At 40.2% G+C, this 24,000-nt stretch overlaps 1 protein-coding gene across 2 annotated transcripts; it reads left to right on the top strand.

Annotated features, from left to right (window-relative positions):
• The first annotated feature begins 628 nt into the window (after nucleotides 1–628).
• On the top strand, nucleotides 629–23,819 carry LOC115795337 (abl interactor 1-like). 2 transcript variants are annotated; one of them, XM_030751178.1, is made up of 11 exons: nucleotides 630–860; nucleotides 5,861–6,028; nucleotides 10,962–11,138; nucleotides 14,673–14,687; nucleotides 15,284–15,387; nucleotides 15,636–15,776; nucleotides 16,410–16,510; nucleotides 17,033–17,248; nucleotides 18,733–18,822; nucleotides 21,065–21,250; nucleotides 21,370–23,819. In XM_030751178.1, the coding sequence occupies exons 1-11, from the start codon at nucleotides 744–746 to the stop codon at nucleotides 21,543–21,545; spliced, it is 1,491 nt and encodes a 496-aa protein (XP_030607038.1). In that variant the 5' UTR covers nucleotides 630–743; the 3' UTR covers nucleotides 21,546–23,819. The 2 variants fall into 2 exon arrangements, with proteins under 2 accessions (XP_030607039.1, XP_030607038.1); XM_030751179.1 differs by lacking the exon at nucleotides 14,673–14,687 and having other exon boundaries at nucleotides 629–860.
• Nucleotides 23,820–24,000: the final 181 nt, after the last annotated feature.

A 24,000-nucleotide genomic window follows, 5' to 3' on the forward strand; every position in this document is an offset into this window, starting at 1 on the left:
TTCAATAAGAAACGTTTTTATTTCGTAAAACATCAATTTTTTTCAGTCAATTTTTTCATCAATTCATCATTGTTATATTTAGGCTGTTTATTCTTATTTATGTCTGTTCTAAATAAAATGATTTCTATATTTTCATAGGCTTGTTTTCAAGTTAGTATTTGATGAATGTTAATGTTGCTAAAGTGATGACAATGGTGTATAATAAAATCTATTTATGCCTTTTCCAATCGATATGCTTCTTTTTGCCTTTGTGTGTGTGTGTGAGTGTGTGTGTGTGTCAGTCGAGTGAAAGATAATTTAAAGATGTGACACGTGTGTAAATGTGACCTTATAACCTCAATAATAAAATAATGTAAAGATATTACCGTTAGTCTAAAAATATTCTAATATAAGCCTACAATTTATCACTCACAATCGTGGTGTTATTAATTATGGTATAATAGTGATTATAAAATTCTGGCAACTAAAATAACGTGTTATTTTATTAGAGTTTTTACGTGACGTTACTAACGCCATCGCAGTGAAATATCATTGGCCAACGGCTCCTCTCCCTCGACCTCTCAGCCAATCAGCTCTCACCGTTTATAACGTAACTGTGATTAGTCACGGGCTGTTGTGAATCGGAGGCCAGCGGCCCCACAATGCCAGGCGGGGGAGCCCCTTTCTCAGCAACACAGCACAGCATCACTGCCTCGCCTCGCTGAGAAAAGGACGGACAGGAGAGAAATGCAAAGGGATGTAAGATGGCAGAGCTACAAATGCTATTAGAGGAGGAAATCCCAGCCGGTAAAAGAGCGCTTGTGGAAAGCTACCAGAACCTGTCCCGGGTAGCGGAATACTGTGAAAACAATTATGTTCAGGTAAGAAGCGCCTAAAAACGCCTTTATATAGGGTGAATTTGTTGGTTTATTCCCGTCGTGTCTGCGGTGTTGTAGTAGGAGTGAGGGAAACCACAGGGACAGGAAATGCTGGTCGTAGCGAAAGCGACAATCAAACCGCTAGCTACACCGAGTGGTCTTTTCTCCCGGTGTGCTGAGTTAGCGGCGGCTCGGTGCCATGTCGGGCACGGCTGTGTTTCGTTATTTCTCTCTCTCTTTTTTTTTTGCTTCACATTAGTAGGTTTTCCTCGGTGAGCTGAGAGCTGCTGGGGGCTTTTAGAGGGTGTGTCGTTGTTATGACTAAGTAGGTTGTCACTCACTGCATAGGTACCTGTGAAGGGGAATAATCTCGAAACGATTTTTTTTCTCCTACGTGACTAAAACCACACGGGCACCACACAGGAAGACGGCATAACAGCATTATAAAAGAAAAAAAACACCCTCCATCCGTCCATTTACTCATTTAAAATACAAACGCTAACAATTGCATGCACATTTTTAATGTTATAATGTCAGAACATATCTTTCTATCATACAGCTTTCTTGCCATTCTATATATTACAAAGTAAGACTTTACATGCAATTCATGCAAGTCTATAAATATGTAATGATCCTGATATAACGATTTGCTACAAAACGTGGCTCCAGAGCATGTGTGTGGATCTTTTAATGACTATGAATGTATGCATGGTGCAGGTTAATGAAAGGTTATTTGCTTATTCAGACTGAGTGTAAATCAGGCATCTGGCTTAAAGCGGTGCTAACAGTAAACCTCAACTGTTAGTCTCCCACAGAGTGCATTCAGTAAATGTGAGCAATAGTGGGAGCCAGCATTGAATCTCGTCAGTGGGTTGAATGGTCTGGTGTGAGCAGCAGTGGTGGTTGCCAGACCGCCTCGAACCAGAAACTGTGCTCCAGTGTGCTAATTTCTTGACTGTGCTGCCGAGAAAGCCCACAGACGTGCAGTAAAAGCACATCAGATCACTTTACTCCGGTTCTCATCAAAAATGCAATGTAGGCTTGACTACTTGAATCCTACTGACAGACACACATACAGCATTGTGAGGCTACACTTTCAAAGCTAGATCGTGCAGGAAGCAATATTATTTATTGCACAATAGTCTCACTTATACACCTTCCTTCTTGATGAAGTCAGATCAATTGGACAGTTTGAGAGGAAATGGCATGCACATGGTGGCAAACGTAGCTGCTTTATGAAGCAGGAGTTTAATGGGTTTGGTTTACAGACCAGCTGTCATATATCATTAAATCAGGAACTTGGAACACTAATTAAATAATTAAAAATATGTTACATCAGCTTTAGTACAGTGTGTCAGTAGCATCCTGAAATACGAGCAGTAGGATTTGGACCTCTCCTTAATATTTTTGCTGATTAATGCTCAGCAGTGCGAACTTTGCTCTAAACTTTGCTGCAGTGAAATTCAAATCAGCAAATTAAACTAAAGCATATGAAAAACCGAGTGGCATGGAGTCGCTGCTTTCTGAAATCCGATTAGGACTTGTTATTGAAGGGTTCTTCACATACTAGCTCATCAAGAAAACAAATCCCTGTCCATCCATCCATCCATCCATCCATCCATCCATCCGTTTTCTGAAATGCTTTTTTTTTTTAGCACTTGTGACAGGGATAAAAAAAGGAATCCCTGATTTTTAATTTTATTTTTTGTTAAATCAAAATGAGAATTAGCAAAACAGACAAACATGCATTTGTAGTATACAGTGAGGAAAAATGTTTGTTGAAAAAGATGCTTTATAAAGCAATGTCTATGCTTAGCACTGCTGAATGCTGCTTCTGTCAGAAACCCAGCATCATATGAAACCAACAATAAACCACGCAATTATATATATTGTGAGTCATCTGCAGAATGCACTGTGATGTTTTTTTGGGGCCAGCCGGTGTCACCCAGATAAGATTTACTATCTCTGTGAATCAGTCATGTGCAGGTGATTGAGACAAAGACACTAAATGAATGTCTCCATGCACCAAGAGATTTGAAGTGGCATTTAAGTTCTACGTTTCTATCAGGCTTGAATGTCAGAAAAATATCATAAGCACATGCACTGCTATTATTATTATTTTTTTTGTTTCACTTTGAGAAGAAAGAAGCAGTTCAGTTGACAATGTTTCTTTTTATTTAACAAATACCTGGTACCTTTATTAATTTATTTTTGAGAAATGGTTGCATACCGCTTTCCCTCCTTTTTACTGCTGAGTTGAAAAGCTCTGCACTGTTGCTTGGTTTATCTCTTACAGCATGGCTGGAAAATGAAATGCGTGTATGTGGCTTTTCCTGAATAATGATTTCTTTAGGGATGTTAAAAACATTAGCTCAGATCCTGCACGCATGTAAACACACTTGACAAATACAACAGGGAATGAAGAGGATTGAGAGTATTATGTAGGCCAACATAGCTTATGCTCATATTGTGCAGGGTAAAAATTGAACTTGCAAAAATGTTAATGTCTTCTGCCTTTTGCTCCCGAGTTGTCAAACCACGTTATCTGCTTGGATACAGTAGCTCTGCATAATCCTGTGTAGACAGTTTTAAAACTGCATTTATAAACTCGGACAGTCACCTGAAATGACAGCATTATATACAAACAGAATGCATGCCATAATATGTAAATCTCCTCTGTGATGCTAGAGGAAAAAAGGCATGAGTTTTATTCTTAGATCCGAAGCTATCTGAGAAACTGTCACACACAAAACTGGAGACATGAAAGCACGACTCACTTTTTAGTAGCTTTTTAAGGCCTTTGTATATAAAAATAGCTTCTCTTGCAGTTAAACTGTTCTGCTTTTTTACAGATGGGGTCTTTGGCCCAATGGTGTGTGAATGGATCCTAACATTTAGGTTCTTGGTTTTGCTCCAGTGTGTGGTTTTGTATATATGTAACCATGCATATTAATCATTACCGCCTTCTGTAATATAAGATATGTGAAGAATACTTAACATTTCTCTGATGTTGGCCCTGCCAAAATCCCCCTACAACTCACATGATACCCCTCTGACTCATAGCTTTTTTGTTCATGACTCCTGAGGATGTTCTTGTCTCAGTGCTAGCGTTCAGTATTGTATTTCATTGAAATTGCTTTATTTTACTGCATTGTTAAGGTTAGGTCTTGTGCAAACCAAAAAAAGGAACTTCAATTAGAGCCCCTACAAAAAGCCTTTTGTAAACTTAATATGAAATCTCAAAGCGAGTGTATTAGAGAGATGCAGATTTCTGTTACCAGCAGATTTTTTATGCAGTATTAGTTTTACATCTTTAAAGTTTTAACCTGTTTTTGTTAACTTTATGCTCATGGATGAATCAGTACCTATCCAAGCACAGTACAGTATTACTTCAAATATCGTGTGTTAATCACTCTGCGAGGTCTTTTGGCAGTCTGAACATCCACAAGTCAGCGTTTTCCAAGCTAAGGTATTAAAACCTGTTCCAGTCCCTGTATTAGTGCTGACTAAGCCCATACTGGCTGGCTGACAAACTGGTACTCACAGGTCTGCATAGGACAGGCCAAGCAGCAGGTCACATAGACATTGCTGCAGGTGGTTTGCCAGGTACAGCAGACGATCATGTTCAAAAGTGCTGTCATGGTGCAGGTGTGTAGCCTCCTGCTATCAAACACACATCAAATGGCGGTTTGGAAACAGCTTGCAAATAATAGCTGATGTCTTTGTGACACTTAAACAGCGTTCACTGGATTCTAATCTTTCGAATGTAGGCACATAATATCATAGTAGCTATACAGCCTTCAATTCAGCAATAAATCAGCCTCAATGGGTACAAGCCTTTTATTAAAAAAAACAAAACTATAAGCGAGGACTTCAGCATTTAAAAAAATTGCTTGCTCTTTTATTTAGATTTAAATGAAAAATTTAAAAAAGTAGCTTTCATGCTCATGCTAAGTTTGGCCTGCCAACATATAACTGGAAACAGATACAGGCACTGTGGTCATGAACATATCTGTAGGTGAAGCTACAGCATGGTGGCGGGACATTAGGTCATCACAGTGGCATCAGTTACTCCAAATCTGCGACTCTGTGGACACAGTTTGTGAATAGCGGTTGGACAGAATATCAATATCAGCATGTTTGAAATCAAAATATTGATTAACATGATTTACTAATTAGTGAGCTAATTAGTGTAATTGTGAGGAAACTGAACCTGATAAGAACAACAAACAGTAGAAACCCTGATGCACAGATTTGTTTATTAATTAATGTGAAACTGAGGAAAAATCTTTGTTGGCATTGTTGCAGCTTAGTAGGACAGGCGCATCTTTATCATAGAGGCCAGACCTGAGTCTGTTGTTGCAGTGCTGTTTCTGATATATTGTGTTAATAAGTGAGGTTTAGATTGAGATGTATAGTAATTGTGAACTCTAGTCCTTGACAAAGACTGGCAATCCACTGTTGGAGGGCTTCAATGTGTGGCTGCATTCCCCAGTTTTGTTTCCAAACTATAAATATGTCCATTCAGTCAGATTGCTATTTAAAGGCATTCAGAAGCAGATGGTTTGCACAGCCGGGTAGAGATTTGGGAATCCTGCAAAATGTCCTGGCAGTCCTACTTTCTGGGCTTGACTCCCACTGTGCACCTGTCCCATGTTGCCCATCTGAGTTGTTCGGACGTTGTCCCAATTTCATGCTGTGTAGTAGCCCACAAAGCTTTTGCTTCAGAGAATCAGAAATGTTTCTTCTTCACTTCCCTTTAGATCTTGAGAGGGCTTTGCTGTTTAAAAACAGCAAAGAAAGAATGATCCTGTCAAATTCTGTTCCCTGCAGAAAACTGCCCTCTCACTCCGCAGCACACACAACTGATAGGAGAGTAACAATTACAGTGCAGTGTTTCCGCTTGACTTTTATGGACCTTATACCTCACTTTCTTTCACCCACGCATATTTCCACTGACTGTTTTTTTTACATCAGTTTCTTCTTCTCACTCTCCCTGCCAGGCTCAAGACAAGAAGAAGGCCCTGGAGGAGACCAAAGCCTACACCACTCAGTCTCTGGCCAGCGTCGCCTACCAGATCAATGCCTTAGCAAACAATGTGCTGCAGCTGCTGGATATTCAAGCCTCGCAACTACGACGCATGGAATCGTCCATCAACCACATCTCCCAGGTACGCACCACAACAGATCCCATGTACAAATACTGCCAAGGGCTTTCCACCTAACACTGTTGATTTGAATCATCAGCCAAGAAGGGCAACTCTGATTTTAGCAGTCAGATCACTGCTTTATCCATCAAATGAATTAAGATAGGTTTTTCCTCTCTATATAAAAGTTATTCAAGTACAGTGAAGTGCCGCTGTCTGCTATTATTCAGTGTCATAATACCAAACTGCACAATGGCACATTCATACATTATAAAGACTGACAGATATGGCGGGGGCATGGATCATGCTGGAGCTGCCAATCCTCCACAGTCCCTCATCAGTGCCGCTTGCTTCATCAGCAGTCTTTTCTCTCTCTCTGTTTCTCTGTGTGCTTCATGCGGCCACCCTGCCTGTCAGCCGCTGAATGTCCCGTCCCCTCCCTGTGCACGTCATTAAGCCTGTCAGGATGAAGTGAAATCCTGACGCCAGCACTCTGGCTTGCATTTTCAGCTCCCACTTTACTCTGCACACTGCAGGGTGGAATGCAGTCAGGTGCAGTCTCACAGCAGACAGCCAAACTGTTTTGTCCATCCTTTAAAGGTGGTCAGCAGAGCTTTGTATCCCTCAGTTGAGTTTGTACACTCAGCTAACCATAACTGAGAAGTGACTTAGATCATCTTTAGTCTCACCATGATGTTGGAAATAGTTCTTTTTCACTCCAGCCGTGTTTGACTTGTCATAGATAGGAAAGTACAGATGTAAGTCCTGTACGAGCAAAGCCAGGCCAGTATTCACTCAAAGTTATTAATAATGCATATCTACCATGAGACAGGTGTCTTTTTTTACAATACCATCAAAGTAAGCTGGTGCTATATGTTTCTGAGGAGTGGATTGTCAATTTATATTCTGTGCTGTGTAGTAAAATTGAGAATAAGGAAGTAATACTGCTTCAAAAAGATTCCAAGAGATGTTTTTAACATGGGTCACCCAAGCTGCCTTCATGAAGGCTTTCATGAACGAATTGAGTCCCTGGTTTCAGAAGGACACCTGGATCAAGATCAGTTTGTAATATTTTTCTTGACAGCACCAAACTTGAGGAAAAGATCATTTACTTTACATACACCCCACACTGGCTTTTCTCTCTGCACAAAATTAAATTTTGAACTTGTTTTGCCGTGCCAATTCATCAGTTTATCTTTCTAGAAAGAAAAGGTAGGCAAATGCTGCTGCCAAGGCCTTGTGTGATTTTTAAAAAGCCCTCAGAAGAATAGTCTTTGGCAGAATTATACCGTGCAGGCTAATCTCTAAAACGCATAACAGTAGCATGTCTAATCAAAGCAGAAATCTGAATCAGACCTTAAATTAAACGGTTGTGCCTAAAAATGGACGTGCTTCTTTTTGATTCTGTTGGAAATCAGAAAGGATCTGCCCAAGTTTCTTTTCCATTTTCACTCTGTCTGCCGGCTCTCTTTCTGATTTATCTTTCAGTTCATTCCCTGAAATTGTCATCTATCAGCTCAATGACCCACTTGTGCCTTTTTCAGCTCCATTTCAGTTGGTTAAATCCTCTTAAACGCAGGATCAACTGCGCATTACTCTATATTGCAGTGTAAATTCAAAAGATTGTGGTGACAGTTAGAGACATCTCTTTACCATAAAATATAGTAGCAATAATAAGTGAATATAGTTATTACTAAACTGTATATGAGATCAGTGATACATATATCAAGTCTTGGTGCAGACATTTCAGACTGTTCAGTTGCTTTTTGGAGAACAATCATCTGTTAAACCACAGATATATTAGAATTACACTACTGTATGGCTCCAGCATTGAAAGTTACCATCTGTGCCATCTGTTTTCAAAAAACACACTGCAGAGGTTGAGCAGACAGGCAGATGTTTATTAAAGAGATTACAACAGAAAATGAGATTGCAAAAGCACAGGAAGGACAGACAGCGCTGTCGTCACTCATTAGGTAACAGTTATGTCTCACTGTTTCACATAGATTAACACATACATTGCAGCGTTTAGCAGTGCACACACAGAGGAAAAGCATACAGGGGAAATATATACAGAGGAAAGTAGGTCTAAAGTTAATTTTTGTTTTATATTTCACCACTGTCTTCTCTTCTTGAGCTCTTTTTCATTACTGTAACCCCCCAGCATCAGCTTCTAGTTTCATGTTTTCTGCCTCTGTCTTGTCTGCGTCTCTTTCTGTGCCTCTCTGTCCTTCTATTTTATTTTTTCTCTCTCTCTCTAATCTGCATAGCAGCTCACCTCGCCTGTTACTGGCAGGAAATGGGCACGTCTTTTTTGTAACTTCCCAGCTGAAGCTGGGCGTGTCGCTTCAGTTTCCTCTCCTGAAGAAATAGCCTAGAACACGCACGCACACACGCACACACACACACACACACACACTCAATTCAGTTCAATTGAATTCAATTTTATTTATATAGCGCCAAATCACAACAACAGTCACTTCAAGGTGCTTTATACCGTAAGGTAAAGATTGCACAATAATACAGAGAAAACACCAACAATCAGACGACCACAATGAGCTTTTTCCTTGTTGGGGTTTTCTCTGCTGCGACCTTGTTTTTTTCATCTCCTTGCCCACAGAGAACGGGTCGCAGCAGTGGAGCTTTACGACTGACTCGATGAGATGTCTGAGTGATTACCTTGCTCCTTTTTGGGTCTCGTGCGCAGACGAGTGTACATCTACCACTTAAACAAATCTGAACCAGTGCAAGAAGCAGTAGGATTAGCAACAGTCATCTTTATGCTAGGTGTTTAATGGACGTATGCTACCTCCAGTCTTCCCACCTTCTCTCTGTCATTCACTTCAGTTCCATCAACCATTCGTAAATTTATAAATTAAAGAGCAGTCCATAGCCACCCTCCTGTAGTGATGGCGACACAGAAGAGATTAAGGTTGTTGGTATTTGAGTGAATGCTTGATATATAGCAAATAAAATGCTATTTAGCGATGTCAGTTTCTTTGTTTCAATTTACAGAAAAAAAAAAAAATAAATATATATATATATATATATATATATATATATATATATATATATATATATATATATATATATTATGGAATGCCGTTTAGGAAATATTATATATATATATATTAAAATGAGAGTCTGAATATATTGAATGAAACTTGAATATATTGAATGAAACTTGAATATATTGAATGAAAGTCTGAATATATACAATGAACTCTGAATATATTGAATGAAAGTCTGAATATATGGAATGAAACTTGAATATATTGAATGAAAGTCTGAATATATGGAATGAAACTTGAATATATTTAATGAACTCTGAATATATTGAATGAAAGTCTGAATATATTGAATGAAAGTCTGAATATATACAATGAACTCTGAATATATTGAATGAACTCTGAATATATAGAATGAAAGTCTGAATATATTGAATGAAAGTCTGAATATATACAATGAACTCTGAATATATTGAATGAACTCTGAATATATAGAATGAAAGTCTGAATATATTGAATGAAAGTCTGAATATATAGAATGAAAGTCTGAATATATGGAATGAAACTTGAATATATTTAATGAACTCTGAATATATATAATGAAAGTCTGAATATATTGAATGAAAGCCTGAATATATACAATGAACTCTGAATATATTGAATGAAAGTCTGAATATATGGAACGAAACTTGAATATATTGAATGAAAGTCTGAATATATTGAATGAAAGTCTGAATATATTGAATGAAAACTGACGTCACGGAAGCTCTTGCGCCATCTAGTGTTTTCGTTACGTAAAGCACATTATGTCGCTACAAGAAATGACACTGTGAGTCAATCTGCAGGGAATTTAGTGGCAGAAATCCTAAATAATGAGTAGCTAATTAACACCCCGTCAAATGCATGAACTGGCCAACATAATGCTAGCAGCAGTGTTCCTAATCATACTACTGATGAAGAGTTTTATTCAGTGAATCTCTCAGGTCAGACAGCTCCTGCGTATCAAGCTAACAATAAGCAGAACATGTCTTCCACATCCACATCTCAGATTCTAGACAGGACCTGTTGTTGTGGAGGGTGCCTGTGCATGTTCTGCGTAATGTTAGCTTGCATGCAGGAGCTGTCTGACCTGAGAGGTTCGCTGCATTTGGTCTTCCACGATGAAACAGTGAAGATGAACTGCAGATTGACTCATAGTACCGCTTCTTGTAGCGATATTATGCGCTTTACGTAACGAAAACACTAGATGGCGCTTCCGTGACCTCAGCTTTCATTCAATATATTCAGACTTTCATTTTATATATTCAGACTTTCATTCAATATATTCAGAGTTCATTCAATATATTCAGAGTTCATTCTATATATTCAAGTTTCAATCCATATATTCAGACTTTCATTCAATATATTCAAGTTTCATTCAATATATTCAGACTCTCATTTTAATATATATATATAATATTTCCTAAACGGCATTCCATAATATATATATATATACATATATACGTATATATATATATATATATATATATATATATATATATATATATATATATATTATAAAAATAAAATAAAATGACAACATAAATCCAAATAAATAATAAAATATGTAAGTATCAGTTAGCGGGAAGGTTGGTGTTTTGATTCCCAGCTTCTCCACTTCTGTCCTTGGGTAAGATACTGAAACCCAAATTGCCCCCCCATGAATCCATCTTTGTATAAATATGTATGAGTGTGGCTTTGAGCGCCCAGTTAGTCGAAAGCCTTGCATTAGTACTACTCCATACCAGGTAGTCATAACTTTGAGGCAGCCAATTAAAGTGACTCCCAGTGGTGATGAAGGTTATTGTTGATTGATGAGCGAGTGTGAAGGGTAGAGTCTGCATTAAAAGCAAATTTACAGGCCCACGTTAGAAAATGGTAAATAACCATCTTTTATTTCTCCCCAACAGACAGTGGACATCCATAAGGAGAAGGTGGCACGTCGAGAAATCGGCATCCTGACCACAAATAAAAACACCTCTCGTACCCACAAGATCATCGCGCCTGGCAACATGGAGCGGCCGGTGCGCTACATTAGAAAGCCTATTGACTACACACTGCTGGATGATGTAGGACATGGCGTCAAGGTGAGGACAGTTTTCATCATTGCGTTCAAAGAAAAGCCTTCAAACAAGCAGTAATTATAAAGTAAACTCTATTATTTATGGTCATCTCCACACTGTTCTGGCATCAATAATACCAAACTGTTGTATCTAGGCATTGCTTTGATAGATAGTGTTTTCTCATGGTAATCAATTTTGCTAGACAGGACTACACATACTTAGTCAAGTTCACACCTGGTACTTGCATGTGAACGTGCTCACTGTCTGCATTCATAATTCAGTCACATACTCCCACCCTGACTGCGAGCTGATCAATACGCTGGCCTTTTAGTTGATTAAGCACGGAAACACTTCAACCCATCAAAGGATAGCTGCACAGAGTTTTTCGTGCCCAGTAACAATTTCCCCAAACTTGGGGAAATTGGTGGTTGTGTGGTTGTGAGGGTGCTATCATGGCCAAGTGTTACTCACACCATCACACCCCCTTCAAATTGTATAAGAAAAAAATCTTTGAGTCTTTCTTCCGTCTCATTCTTCAGTTTAGTATTCTCTCTCCCCATGATCCATCCTCTCCTCTCCCCTCTCTTCCTCTATTTAACAAGACTGTGTGTCTGTGTGTGTGTCGTGTCAGTGTATACACACAGTTACACGCATTGATTGCTGGTGTCATAACTTTCCGTAGTGTGTGCGCGCGCGTGTGTGTAAGTTGGCCTCTCCCCTGGTCTGTCTCTGTTGAGATAGTGGCTGTCCACTGATTTTCAAACATCCGCTGATTCAAATTCAAAAGCTAGTGTTTCCTCCTTTGAGAGTTGGCTCACACTGAGACAGATTTGGCGTGGCCCACTATGCAAATTGAGCATCATTCAGGGATGATGGAAATGACAGATCTCTGCAGAAATCGGCACACTTTAGATGCAAGAAAATGTGCAATCTTTTTTATTTCCATATGGAAATCTGCAAAAGGAAACAGCAGTTCGTGCTTCTAGGACGTGAGTCTACATTTGGCTGAGCATTATGAATGTGATGAAGTCGCCTTATTTTAACAAGGTCTAGATAATCATTTTGGGCTTTTGAAATGCTTTTTTTTTTTTTTTTAATTTAAAGCTCGCTGCCTCTGGCTCCTTTTGAATTTTCTTTCTGGCTACTTGTGTGTGTGTGTGTGTGTGTGTGTGTGTGTGTGTGTGTGTGTGTGTGTGTGTGCGCACGTAAATGTACTTCTTAATGTGCATTTGTGTGGTTCTGTGCAAGTTCTTTATTACATACACGTATATGAATCTGTAAACTGCTTAAAAAGCTCAGCCTAAGATACAACAACCCAGGTAGAAAATATTTTTCAGTCTAAATTTTATTGTTTGGCACTACTTAAATCTCTGCATACCTGCTGCATAACTCATGCGCACTGTCTTGCTCATACATTTATTAAACAGGTACCTGATGAAGGTCAGCTATCAGATTATACATGTTTTTGTCATGTACGATCTGATTTAATGCAACGTCTTAAATGGAGGTGGTCAGATAAACTGTGAAACATACCTTTTATGTACCAATAATGAATCTTAATTTCTCCATTACTGAAGCAGTACCAATACTGTCGGAGCTTATTGATACTCCTGTCCAATAATTCAGCCCTAGTTTACTGGGTTTCAGTATCCATCCCTATTGCACTATAATGCTGCTGCTCGCACCTTGTGTCATTAGATTCACACTTCAAATTAAGGTAGTTTGTCAATGACAGCAGCTCATTGAAACATTTTGTTTATACTAAAAGATGCTGCTTCCTGCAAGCTCCAGTCACTGATTCAATATTGTTCAGTATTTTTTTTATATATACAGTTAGAAATATCATTATTGCAAATTTCCTTGAAATACTGTGATATAATTTTTAAGCTGTATTGCCCACATTTATTTACTACTGCAATGGCCGCTACTTTAAATACACTATATTCTAAGTTGTATATTAATGTAGACATGTGGGTATGCTTGTAATTTTGTTTTCCTACATTTATGAGTCCAGGGTGTGTTCCTGCTGTGCTGGGAAATATTAGCAGCTTATTAGCGCTCCATCCTTATAGCCCATTTCCTCTTGGCTGTGCTGCATTCCCTCAAGCTTTCGAGGAGCAATCATCAACCCCCTTTCTCCCCATGTCCAGGGGTATTTACCCACGGATAAATTGGAAGCCAGTCTTGAAGCTGGAAAGACCCATTAATACATGTATGGGTGACTGTATTCACCCCTCCACCATAATGGCTTTATTGGCATTACTGACAGTTACTACAGTGATAGTTTCAGCCACATTACAGCCACTCAGAGACTCTTGTTATTTATGACTTCACTTTGCTTTACTACCCAGTTTTTATTTCCCCTAGTGCAACACTTAAAATATCAGAGTAAACACATGTAGCTCAGCCACTCCTCATTATTAATAGTGAGGACACATTAAAGTGACAATTATTCTGATTACAGTCTGTAACACAAATCCACATACTGACATTAATGTGTCAAAACAAGATAGAAACAGTGTTTCCATGGTCTTTTTTTTTTTTTTTCAAATGTTTGTGTGTAAAGTGGAACAAAAGGAAGTGATCCCCCCCACCCCCCACCCCGCGCATTGGTTAAAACCTAAATTGGGTTGTTTGGTGTGAGTTTAACTGCAGGCAGGTGTTTAAGTGAACACAGTAGAAACTGACATTTAAGGGCAACATTTATAATATAAACAGAAAAATCATTCAATATTAATACTATATAATATTGAAAGTTACTAATAATGTTTAAAAATGTCCCAGTTTGCCTTTTTTGCTGTTTTATAGTACTGTAAATTGAACATCCTTTGTGTGATGACCAGCCTGTGCAGCGTGCGTGCACACACACACACACACACACACACACACACACACACACACACACACACACACACACACACACACACACACACACCGTGGTTTTAGCCAGCTGTTGATCCCTCGGCACTGCGCCGGACTGAGAATTTCCTCGGTTCACTATCGGAGCTGATCGCTATCACCCCAATTAGCAAGCAGGCGCAGGCGGCTATTAGCACTCCCACTCCCCGGTTGTCTGATCACCAGGCTATGATTTTTTTCTAGCTTGGACCCTGCACAAACACACACAGTCATGGTTCACAGTCTTTGACTTACTTACTTGACTTAACGCTAACTTTAACACAAACCTAGTCTTTTCCTGTTCTCAGTCCAGAGCTTCACATTTTAAACTGCATTGGTGTTATTAGTCAGTGGATCAACTGTACTACTACACACATGAGGCAGCATTAAAAAGATTTTTATGTGATTGCAGCATCACATAAATTGGGCAGCAGCATGAGGTAAAACCTCGCTTCACACGTGCCTCGAACACACCAGTATACTCCCTTCCTTTTTTTCCTCTTGATTCTCTTTCAGCTTTGTGTACTGTGCATAAAAAAATTCACGCATAATGCTGAAAACCCACATTTGCTATCACTAAAAAAAAGACTCACTTTTGTAACCATTAACCGATGAGCATATTTTGTTTTCTGTCTTCCGTTTCTGCCTGCTTGCACTCAGTGGCTTAAGGCCAAGGTAAGAGATGGTTGAGTTTCTCCTCTTATTGTCCATATATTGATCATACTCAGAGCTACAGTATCAAGGTGCCCATGAAGCCATGAAACATGTCTTTCATTTGTAAAACATGTACAAGAATTACAAAATTGGCCATTAAGAGACAAATTTAATTTTGTGCCGAGGCAGTTAATAAAGCACACTCGGTGCATAATAAGATATTTTATATGTATGTTGTATAATCAGACTTTAATTACATTGCCACATGTTCATTTATCTGATATGTCTTCATCCATATACCTATTAATGAATAACAGCCCATTATACACTCTTCATATAAGATGTTAGAAACCTTTGTACTGGAGCTTTGTGTTCGCTCTTCTTTCATACAATATCTTTTTTAAAATTTTCTGTTCTGTGTGTTTACATTCGTCTGTGGACTTCTTATGCCAGTGTTTCCCACTCATAATTATGTTCAGTTGAAATTTGTCCAAGTTTTGCTTGATCATCATTGTTGAAACGACTCCTCAGAGTCAGGTTTATTGGCAGGAGAAGGACTAGCGTCAGCTAATCACATTATACAAAACCAGTCTTTTAACTTGCCTTTGTTCAATTAGCAACATGGGAACAATGCAGCGGGACGAGGAGGAACCCTTTCTAGGACCAACCCGCCTTCACAGAAGCCTCCAAGCCCTCCCATGGCTGGTCGTGGTACCCTTGGGTAAGAACACACGGTTTAACTTGCATGGTTTAAGAAGTTGTGGTTCCATGAGGTCTCTGTTAAACTGAGGGCCATTGCAGGCTTCTTGGTAGACCAGTTCAACACACATTTAAAACTGCCACCACCAGGACCTGCTGACTTTGGTCACTTTAACAAAGAGTTCAAATGTTCTTATTTTCCCAGTTTTTTATTCATAACAGTGAAAATAAGCTCTACTTTCCTCTTGCCTTGTGTTCATCTGACTCCAGGCGTAACACTCCCTACAAGACGCTGGAGCCCGTGAAGCCTCCAGTTGTGCCAAACGACTACATGACAAGCCCGGCCCGACTCGGCAGCCAGCACAGCCCTGCACGCACAGCTTCACTCAACCAGAGACCCAGGACACACAGGTAGCACAGATCCTTTCGTCTTCAACACCAAATTACCACATAAACTTTGTTTTTGATTGCTGTTTACTACATTAAAGCTCAACTACACACAAGATGTGCCCACGAAGTAGATGTATTTAAACCACTTGCGGAGAGTGGAATAAGCAGAGGTAAACATATATGTAAAGAAATACTCTGGAACCAAGCAATACACATACATACACATGCAACAGACAGCTGCAAAGCTGGCATTAATAGTTAGATGAGTTGTAACAATTCCAGTGAAGCATTTTTAGTTGTTTTAGTCGATGTTTTGTCGTTCCATATTAGAAAAATCAGCTCAGCTCAGCATTGTTTGAATTAGTCAAAGAAGGGTAACACAGTGGTATGGTAACCCTACTAATTATTCCTTCAGTCTGTGCTTTTGAGCGTTGAATCTCCTCCTTTTTTTCGACATAAGCGTTTGCTCTCGTCGACATGTGCCACAGGTTCCTCGCAGAAATCGAAATCGGTTGCCACGGTAACGGGAATGCTGTTCCAGACGGAATGGCATACGAGGGACTAATGACAGGCTGTCAAACATTGTTATGTAATGAGGTTTGTCTCACATGTGTCTAATGATCACCACAAACTGTCCTCTGGCTCTCCGCGCAGTGGCAGCAGTGGTGGTAGCGGTGGCAGGGAGAACAGTGGAGGCAGTGGAGTTGGTGTCCCTCTAGCAGTTCCCACACCCTCTCCCCCCAGTATGGGACAAGGTGAGTCCCCAGAGCTGCAGGTTTCAGTCTCCTTAACTCCTGCCTGTTCTCTAAATTTAGCAAAAACTTTGATTTATATCTGGCTCAAAGGTACGGCTTGAAATGCTGACAGGTACTGTAATACCTTTTTTTTATTTTTGTAGAAAACTGACAGACCTTTATTGGGCCCTTATTTTATCACATTTTTCTCATGGAAAAGTGCTGCGGGCATATAGTCTTGCTGAAAATTTATATTTCATAGGCATGTTTTTGACCTTTTGCTCAAACTTAGATTAAATATGCAGTGAAGGAAAACTCTGACCAAGAAAAGAAAGAAAATGGGGAAACTGGCCCCAGAGACAGCAAGTTTATTGGGGTATTGGATAAAGTAAATCATATTTAAATACTCAGTACTGATTAAAAAAAAAAAATCAAGTTTAATGGTTTAATGCTGCTCACATTGCCTCCTCTCCTCTCCTCTCCTCTCCTCTCCTCTCCTCTCCTCTCCTCTCCTCTCCTCTCCTCTCCTCTCCTCTCCTGCAGTGGCCACATCGTCAGCCTCCGTGCCCCAGGGCCCCGGCTTGGGTCCAATCCCCATGTCTCAGTTTGGCACCATCTCCCGCCAGATCTCCCGTCACAACTCGTCCACCACCTCCTCAGCCTCGATGGTGTCGGCCACCGGCACCTACCGCCGTGCGCCCTCTGTCTCCTCCCAGCAGCCCCATATCAACGGAGGCCCAGCATACCCTCAAAACTCAGGTAATGCGGGTATAACTGAGATATTTGTAAAGGGGCCTCTTAAGTAGTTGGTGTTTAGAGATAATCTGCACAATTAGGTTTTTGGAAGCAACAGCTGATTGCTGTTCTCATCCTTTCCTAATGTAATAAAATATGCATTTAGATTTTGGCTGCTCGTACTCCTGCGTTTGGTCCTAACAGATATGTGTGGGCTAGCCTTTCCAGAGGCTAATAAAAAATGAATGATGAACCATAATAACAGAATTCAGGGTTGTTGAATCCTCCCCACCTTTACTCTGCTACACAGAGTGTTTCATTAGCTTTTCTAATTGAGTTATGACATTATCACTTTAGTCAGCTGGAGGAAGGTCCTTGTTCAGGGAGACAGGCGAGTAGGCAGGAGGTATTTTAGGGTAGGAAACACTCACAGTTGCAAGGCTGGTCTAGTCGCATAATGCATATTTTCTGTCAAATGAGGAGAATTTATTTTGGCAGGCATTACTCTGAGCCATTCTCCTCTAATGGCTCCCCTCTCAAAGGACAACCGTCTTTCTTGGCACAAAGCACAGAAGGAGGAGGCTGTCTGGCTTGTCGAGATGAGAGAGACGAGAACACCGAGCCTGATTACCCACAGGCTTTAACTGGGACATCGTATAATCTTGATGATGTCTGCTGTGTAACTGCTATAATTTTATTAAGCTAAAAGATACCTTTGGACATGCGGTGGCTGTTAGAGAAGTTTAACAGCATACGAAAGCCGTTCCATTACACGATGGAACTCATTGATCTCACAGGGTGTAGCTGTGGGTAGATGTGACGCTGTGGTGAAGGCACGATGGAATATTAGGACATTACTTCAGTGAGATTACAGACACCCTCCCAATACGTGCAATTTATGAGTCAGACCTGGCATGGCTGTGTGTGACATCATGTCTTTGAGTGAGGACAGCTGTGTTTTTTCTGTTTGTTTGCGAGGTTATCTCTTGTGATAAGAGCCTCTTTTTTTTTTTTTTTTTGGAATATGGAGGTTATATTGGTACAGGTTTATTAAGTGAAGGGTGTAACTGAGCTAAAATGCTGCACTGTGTCTAAAAATACTGCTCTAGTGGGCATTTCTGCAGCTTCGCAAATCCTTTGAGAAGAAATATCTGTCTTGCTGAACCGTTATCCTGTCGTGTTTCAGGGTCTGTGTAATGCTTTGCAGTTGCAGCTTTTGCTTTTGATTTTAAAACAGATGCTGATGAGGTAGATTCTCAGACTGAGATTAGATGTAGGCCTGTTTAGCCCAGCTTGAAAAACGCCGCACAAAAGAACACTGATTGGAAATTTTCAAATGAGTTACTCAGCAATGCTTCCTGTGCTGTTTTTGCTCGCTCACAAGCTTTTTTTGTTGTCCCTTCACCTTTTTGCTCTTCCGTGTCTCCCGTCTTTCTCCCTGTCCATCACCTCCATCGCTCTCTGTCTCTCGGCTGCTCCCTCTGCCTATCTGATTGTTATGGCTGCAGTGTCTGTGGCTCCTCCGCCTCCTCCTCCTGTGGTCCAGCTGACCCCACAGATCCCCCTGACCGGCTTTGTGGCCAGAATGCAGGAGAGCAGTAAGTAGAAAAGCAAACAGAAACATGCACTCATGTAGGAATAGCTGCATGTACCATTCGAGTAAATACATACAAATACATTCATGTGCAAATTCACATGCATGCACCTGCTGTTCTTTATACACTTGAAATGTAGCTGCAGGGTGTGAGGAGTGTAATACAACATCACCAGTGCACTAACAGGGCTGCGAGACCGTCTCTAGACCCACACACTGCCTGACGGTATTCTCTGCGGCTTGCTTCACTCAGCTACACTCGCGCTACCTTATCTCGCACTGTTTGCGGGGTTGAGGGTGGAGCGCCCTCAGATGTCTGTCTGTTGCCATGGTGATTGAGCACTGGAAGCTCTCTGTCCACTGAGGAGAGAAAATGTGACCCGATGCCGTGTCCCGTTTCACCGACCACTTCTCTGCGAAGATGTAGAGACCTAACCGTCTGCGTCTGGTTCAATAAACTGGAGAAGAGTACCGCATGAGTCACAGTGAAATGAACAATAGTGTTAGTGTGTGTAGTCTGCACTTTTTAAACAGGCCTTAAACTCATAATTATTTCTAAAGCAGCTTTTGGCTTTTCTCTTCTCTTTGGTGCATAGGAAGTGACACATTTAATGTTTCCACCAGCAGCAACAGGGGTTAATGTGCATGTGGAAGAAGAGCTTGTTAGTTAATGACCAATGGTCGGTCTTAACTACCGTACACAAAGAAAAAGAGTGCCACTGCTAAAAAGGGGTCACATCACAGAAAGTGCTAAAGTTTAACAAGTGAGTTCTCATGACTAAACACCACAAAGAGTAGCACTTTAATACTAGGATAAAAAATACAAATGGGGACCAATACAAGTGCCTTTTAATGTTTTTCTAATGGAAATGGTCTCGCTTTTTTTCCCCTGAACTATATTGTGTTACTAAAAGTCAGCCTGATGTATGTCGTGTTTATACGAGGCTAATAAAACCAAAGTCAGCTATTGTTTTATAGTGAAGCGGTTTCAGCTGTTAACAGCTCCAAAGTGAGTTGTTGGACCTGTTGTAAAAAGGTTATGCAAGCAGATTGGAATTGAAGAGTTGCATTAATTTCAGTCCCCTGTGCCAGTTCTTTAATTCAAGAGCAGGCTTATGAATTAGATAAGATGTGCAGTTTCTCTTTAATCGCTGGGTTTGAGACGACAAAGCTGCAGGGAGACCTGCACCAAGAGCTCTCTTGTAGCACAAGAACTCATTTGGTTAAAAAACTGGAGAGTCAGGGGTAATCGAGCTTTTAAAATCACACCAATCCACCCATTTTATCACCTCGCACTTTTGTGAAGTACACGCTTAAGAAATGCGGCTCTTCACTTCTCACTGGACGAGTTTAAATATACAAATCATGCAAGGTTACAGTAAGACTAAGTGGAAAATTGCATAACATACTAATTAAATTAATCCTGTCATTTACAAAAATTAGGAAACACTTTGAAGGCTTTAAAATAGTATTTATAATATGTGGTTATTCTTTACGTTTACTTAAAGCATCTATGGGGAGTTGTAGTGCCACAAGCACAAATAGGAAGGCTATAACTGCTGTTGAGGACAAGTGTCCACGTCTTTGGGAATATTTCTGGGAAGTTTGAGCTGTCAGCATCCTCTGAGGATGTCAGCATCCTCTGAGGATGCTGACAGCAAGTTTCAAGTGCTACAGAGTACACATTTTATAGTGTAGTCTGAATAGTTCAGGATCTTGAAACAGGCACTTTTAGTGCAATAAATGTATTGAATATTTCCTGATAGGAATTTAATAATATAATAATAATTGAAAACAAGTGAATGAGTGTCACGGGGGGGCTTGGTTCAGTACTACCATTAACTGATGCAGCATCACTGTACCATTAAAGAGTAAGGGGACCCACAGCTGCCCTCTAGTGCATGGTTAAATCACTGAACAGTTAATATGGTATTTGCTGTTGAACTGAGGGCACAGTTACAAGACTGACAATTACTTTGATGATATTTGCTTAATAATTACATATGTTAAAATAAATATAACAATATGTTTTTTTAATTAACAGCATATGGTGTTTGTCCTGACTCAACCCAAGTGAAAAATAACAGTAATGTGTTGAAAATGTTTTTTGAATTTTGAAGCTTGAACACAGAGCACACTGCAAGAGAACATTCTGAAATTTCACTGGACTGAGAGATCCGATCTGAACACACTCCTTCCTTCCTGCTCTCTTTTCCAATTCACCTCTCCCTCCTGTCGTGCTCCAGTAACAGACAGCCCGGCCCCACCTCCTCCACCTCCCCCAGAGGACATGGGTGTCTTTGAAGAGTCAGCTCCCCCTCCTCCGCCTCCACCTGTGGACTATGAGGAAGAGGAGGCCGCAGTGGTTCACTACAGTGATCCCTATGCTGATGGAGACCCCCAGTGGGCTCCCAAGAATTATTTAGAGAAAGGTTAGTACCGGGTGGAACGGGCAGTGTAACAGAAGGGGAGGATAAATAAACTCATTTCATTTTGACTTTCACTGGTGGAATGAGATTTTTTCTGTTCTGTTTTTTCTTATTTGTCCCAGTTGTGGCCATCTACGACTACACCAAGGACAAGGAGGATGAGCTGTCCTTCATGGAAGGTGCCATCATCTACATAATCAAGAAGAACGACGATGGCTGGTTTGAAGGCGTCTGCAATGGCGTCACCGGACTCTTCCCTGGAAACTACGTTGAGTCGATCATGCACTATGCTGACTAAAAAAAAGCCCCACATGTAATGACGCTGCAGAGGTAAAAGAGTGAAGATGTACAGACGTATGCAGCGCAGCGATAGCAGTTCATACAGCTCCTGTTTTGAAAGTGCCATGGTGAATTCATAAGTAGTTTTCTTCTTTTTGGGGGAGAGGAGGGGGTTTGATTTGCCCTTAAAAAAAATAATAAAGGAACAAAAAAAAAAGTGCCGCACAAAGTAGGAGGGAGTTGAAGCTTTGCAAGGCCCCGGTCTGTTAGTTTACACTGGGGATGAAGGGAAGGAGGCAAAGGCCTTTTTTTTCTCTATCAGTCACACAGTAGGGCTCATCAAATAGCAACATTTTGCCTCACAAGAAATTACATACAACAAAACAACTTCAGTGGATACAGAGTAAATCTAGACGTGTTAATTGAATTCAAATTTTTTTTTTTTTTTCAAGTATGCAGTAGCTCCAGAAAGTGAGAAATTGCTAGTTTTATTGAGACAGTGTAACATCTTTGTGATAAAGTGCGGCACAGATGCTCCTACTCATTTATTTGTACTGTAGACCATCAGACCAGCGCTTTCCTCCTTTTGAAAAACATCAATCTTACATTATCAAAGACCCGAAAAGGACAAATGAACGTCATCAAGTGCATTAGGACACAACTGAATGTTCCGTGCCGTCGACGTCCAAATCGCAAGGTGTTTAAAAAAAAAAGAAAAAAGGAGGATATAGGCCAAATGGAGTCGTGTATTCACTATCCTCTCTGTGTCGGTGGGGATGCTGTTAAAAAAGAGGGTGGAGTGAGTGTATAGAATGGATCACAAAAGAGTTTCTTCTTTCTGTTCTCTAACTTGTATATAAACTGTAATGTGAGAAGCTGCCAGTACAGTACATTTGTCAGTGTGTTTCACCAGTGTTTCCATCAGCGTCATGTGGGGGGGTCAGGGTGCCAAGTTTGGATGTTTTGAGGATTTTTTTTTGTTTGTTTGTTTGTTTGTTTGTTTTTTGGGGGGGGGGGGGGGGTATTTGTACTTGAATATTAATTTTATTCATCACCCACAGTGCCATTTTAAGTTTATCCAGGCAAAGTGGTTGTGTGTAGGCATTTATTTTTCTATGTTAGGTCACGACTGTATCGTCCTGATCGTTGTCACTATATCTGGTGATGCTGTCCAGCTACTGTAGCAGAGCGCTGACATGTTTTGTTGCTTCATAGCGTGAAGCAGGGGAAGGACTAACTCGTGTGTTTTTCATGTTGTTTTCCGTTGTGTTTTTGCTGCACTGAGGCGTTATCAGTAACTGTGACGACTTTTTATTTCCATCACGGCTTTGTTCTCAACACCGGAGTCGCTATCTTTGAAGTATCAACTAACATTTAGACGTTGTTTATTCCTTCAGTGGTTGCTGGTGTGGTGCTTTACATTGGTGCTCAATAACCATAATCACCTACCCAAACAACCTCAAGTGCAAGGCCGCTCCACATAGAAATGTAACAAAGGACTTTGTTCTCATCATTGATCGTTTTGATTGTAATCTTCGGCCTCTTTTTTGCATTTGGAGTGAATGTAGGTGACTCGGCAGTACTGCACTTCAGCTCGAGTCTTTTTTTTATGTCTTTTGTCCGTTCTGTGCTACACGCGAATGACACCTGCGAACTGCAGTGGAGGAACGGATTTCAATCGTTAGCTCTTAAAAGTCGCGCTGTTCCGATTTCCGCTACAAAATAAGATGCCTGTTCTTGCAGAGTGATTGTTGGTGCAAACTCGCTGTCAAATATCATTGAATATAATGCCTGTCTCAGAATATATGTTTGTAACAAGCCGTATAAACATAATCACGTGTACTTTAGAATAATAGGGGCATTGAACTCGGGCTTTTATTTTCAAAGGGATCTAGAGGTAACATGACTATGACTCATTCATATGGACAGTATTCATAAAGCATGAAAGTATCTAAATGTCATTACAGTGAATGATCTGCCACTACATCCCATTTTTGATTGTATTTATTCCATCATGAGGTCATTTTTTTTTTTTTTGTGAGAACTTTTTCTACCTAATGTATTTCTAGCTTTGCATTCTACTTCTTTTTATGTGTGAGACTGCTGAGGAAGGATTCGCTAGCAGTTTGTATGTAAATGATTTATTTATACTTTTTTCATAGAGTAATCATGAGACAACCACTGATGTGCAGAACTTTGTAATGTTTACCACTTGACGTCTAGCATTTCAGGGCATCACAGGTCAAGGCGCCTTTCTTTGATGTGCGTTTTCTTATGATCAAATGTGGAAATGACAAAAAAAAAAAGGAGAAAAAAAAGCATCTGAAACATTAATGTTCATTGGAACAGAATCCGATATTTGTCTTCTCCTCTCAGTTTGTACATAGGATGTGTTCATTGAAATTTATGTACAGTCTTTTTGTAATAAATAGCTCAATGAAACCAACGGCAGCACTGTGGGTTTTGTGCCAGCG

This window comes from Archocentrus centrarchus, chromosome 17, assembly GCF_007364275.1.
Source record: "Archocentrus centrarchus isolate MPI-CPG fArcCen1 chromosome 17, fArcCen1, whole genome shotgun sequence".
In the NCBI taxonomy this organism is placed as follows: domain Eukaryota; kingdom Metazoa; phylum Chordata; class Actinopteri; order Cichliformes; family Cichlidae; genus Archocentrus; species Archocentrus centrarchus.

Bases quoted from the DNA above. Each gene is read 5' to 3' on its own strand.
- LOC115795337 (XM_030751178.1), top strand. From the start codon at position 744: ATGGCAGAGCTACAAATGCTATTAGAGGAGGAAATCCCAGCCGGTAAA. The intron at 18,823-21,064 runs GTAAGTAGAAAA...GTCGTGCTCCAG, and splicing joins GGCCAGAATGCAGGAGAGCA to TAACAGACAGCCCGGCCCCA. The intron at 21,251-21,369 runs GTTAGTACCGGG...TATTTGTCCCAG, and splicing joins CAAGAATTATTTAGAGAAAG to TTGTGGCCATCTACGACTAC.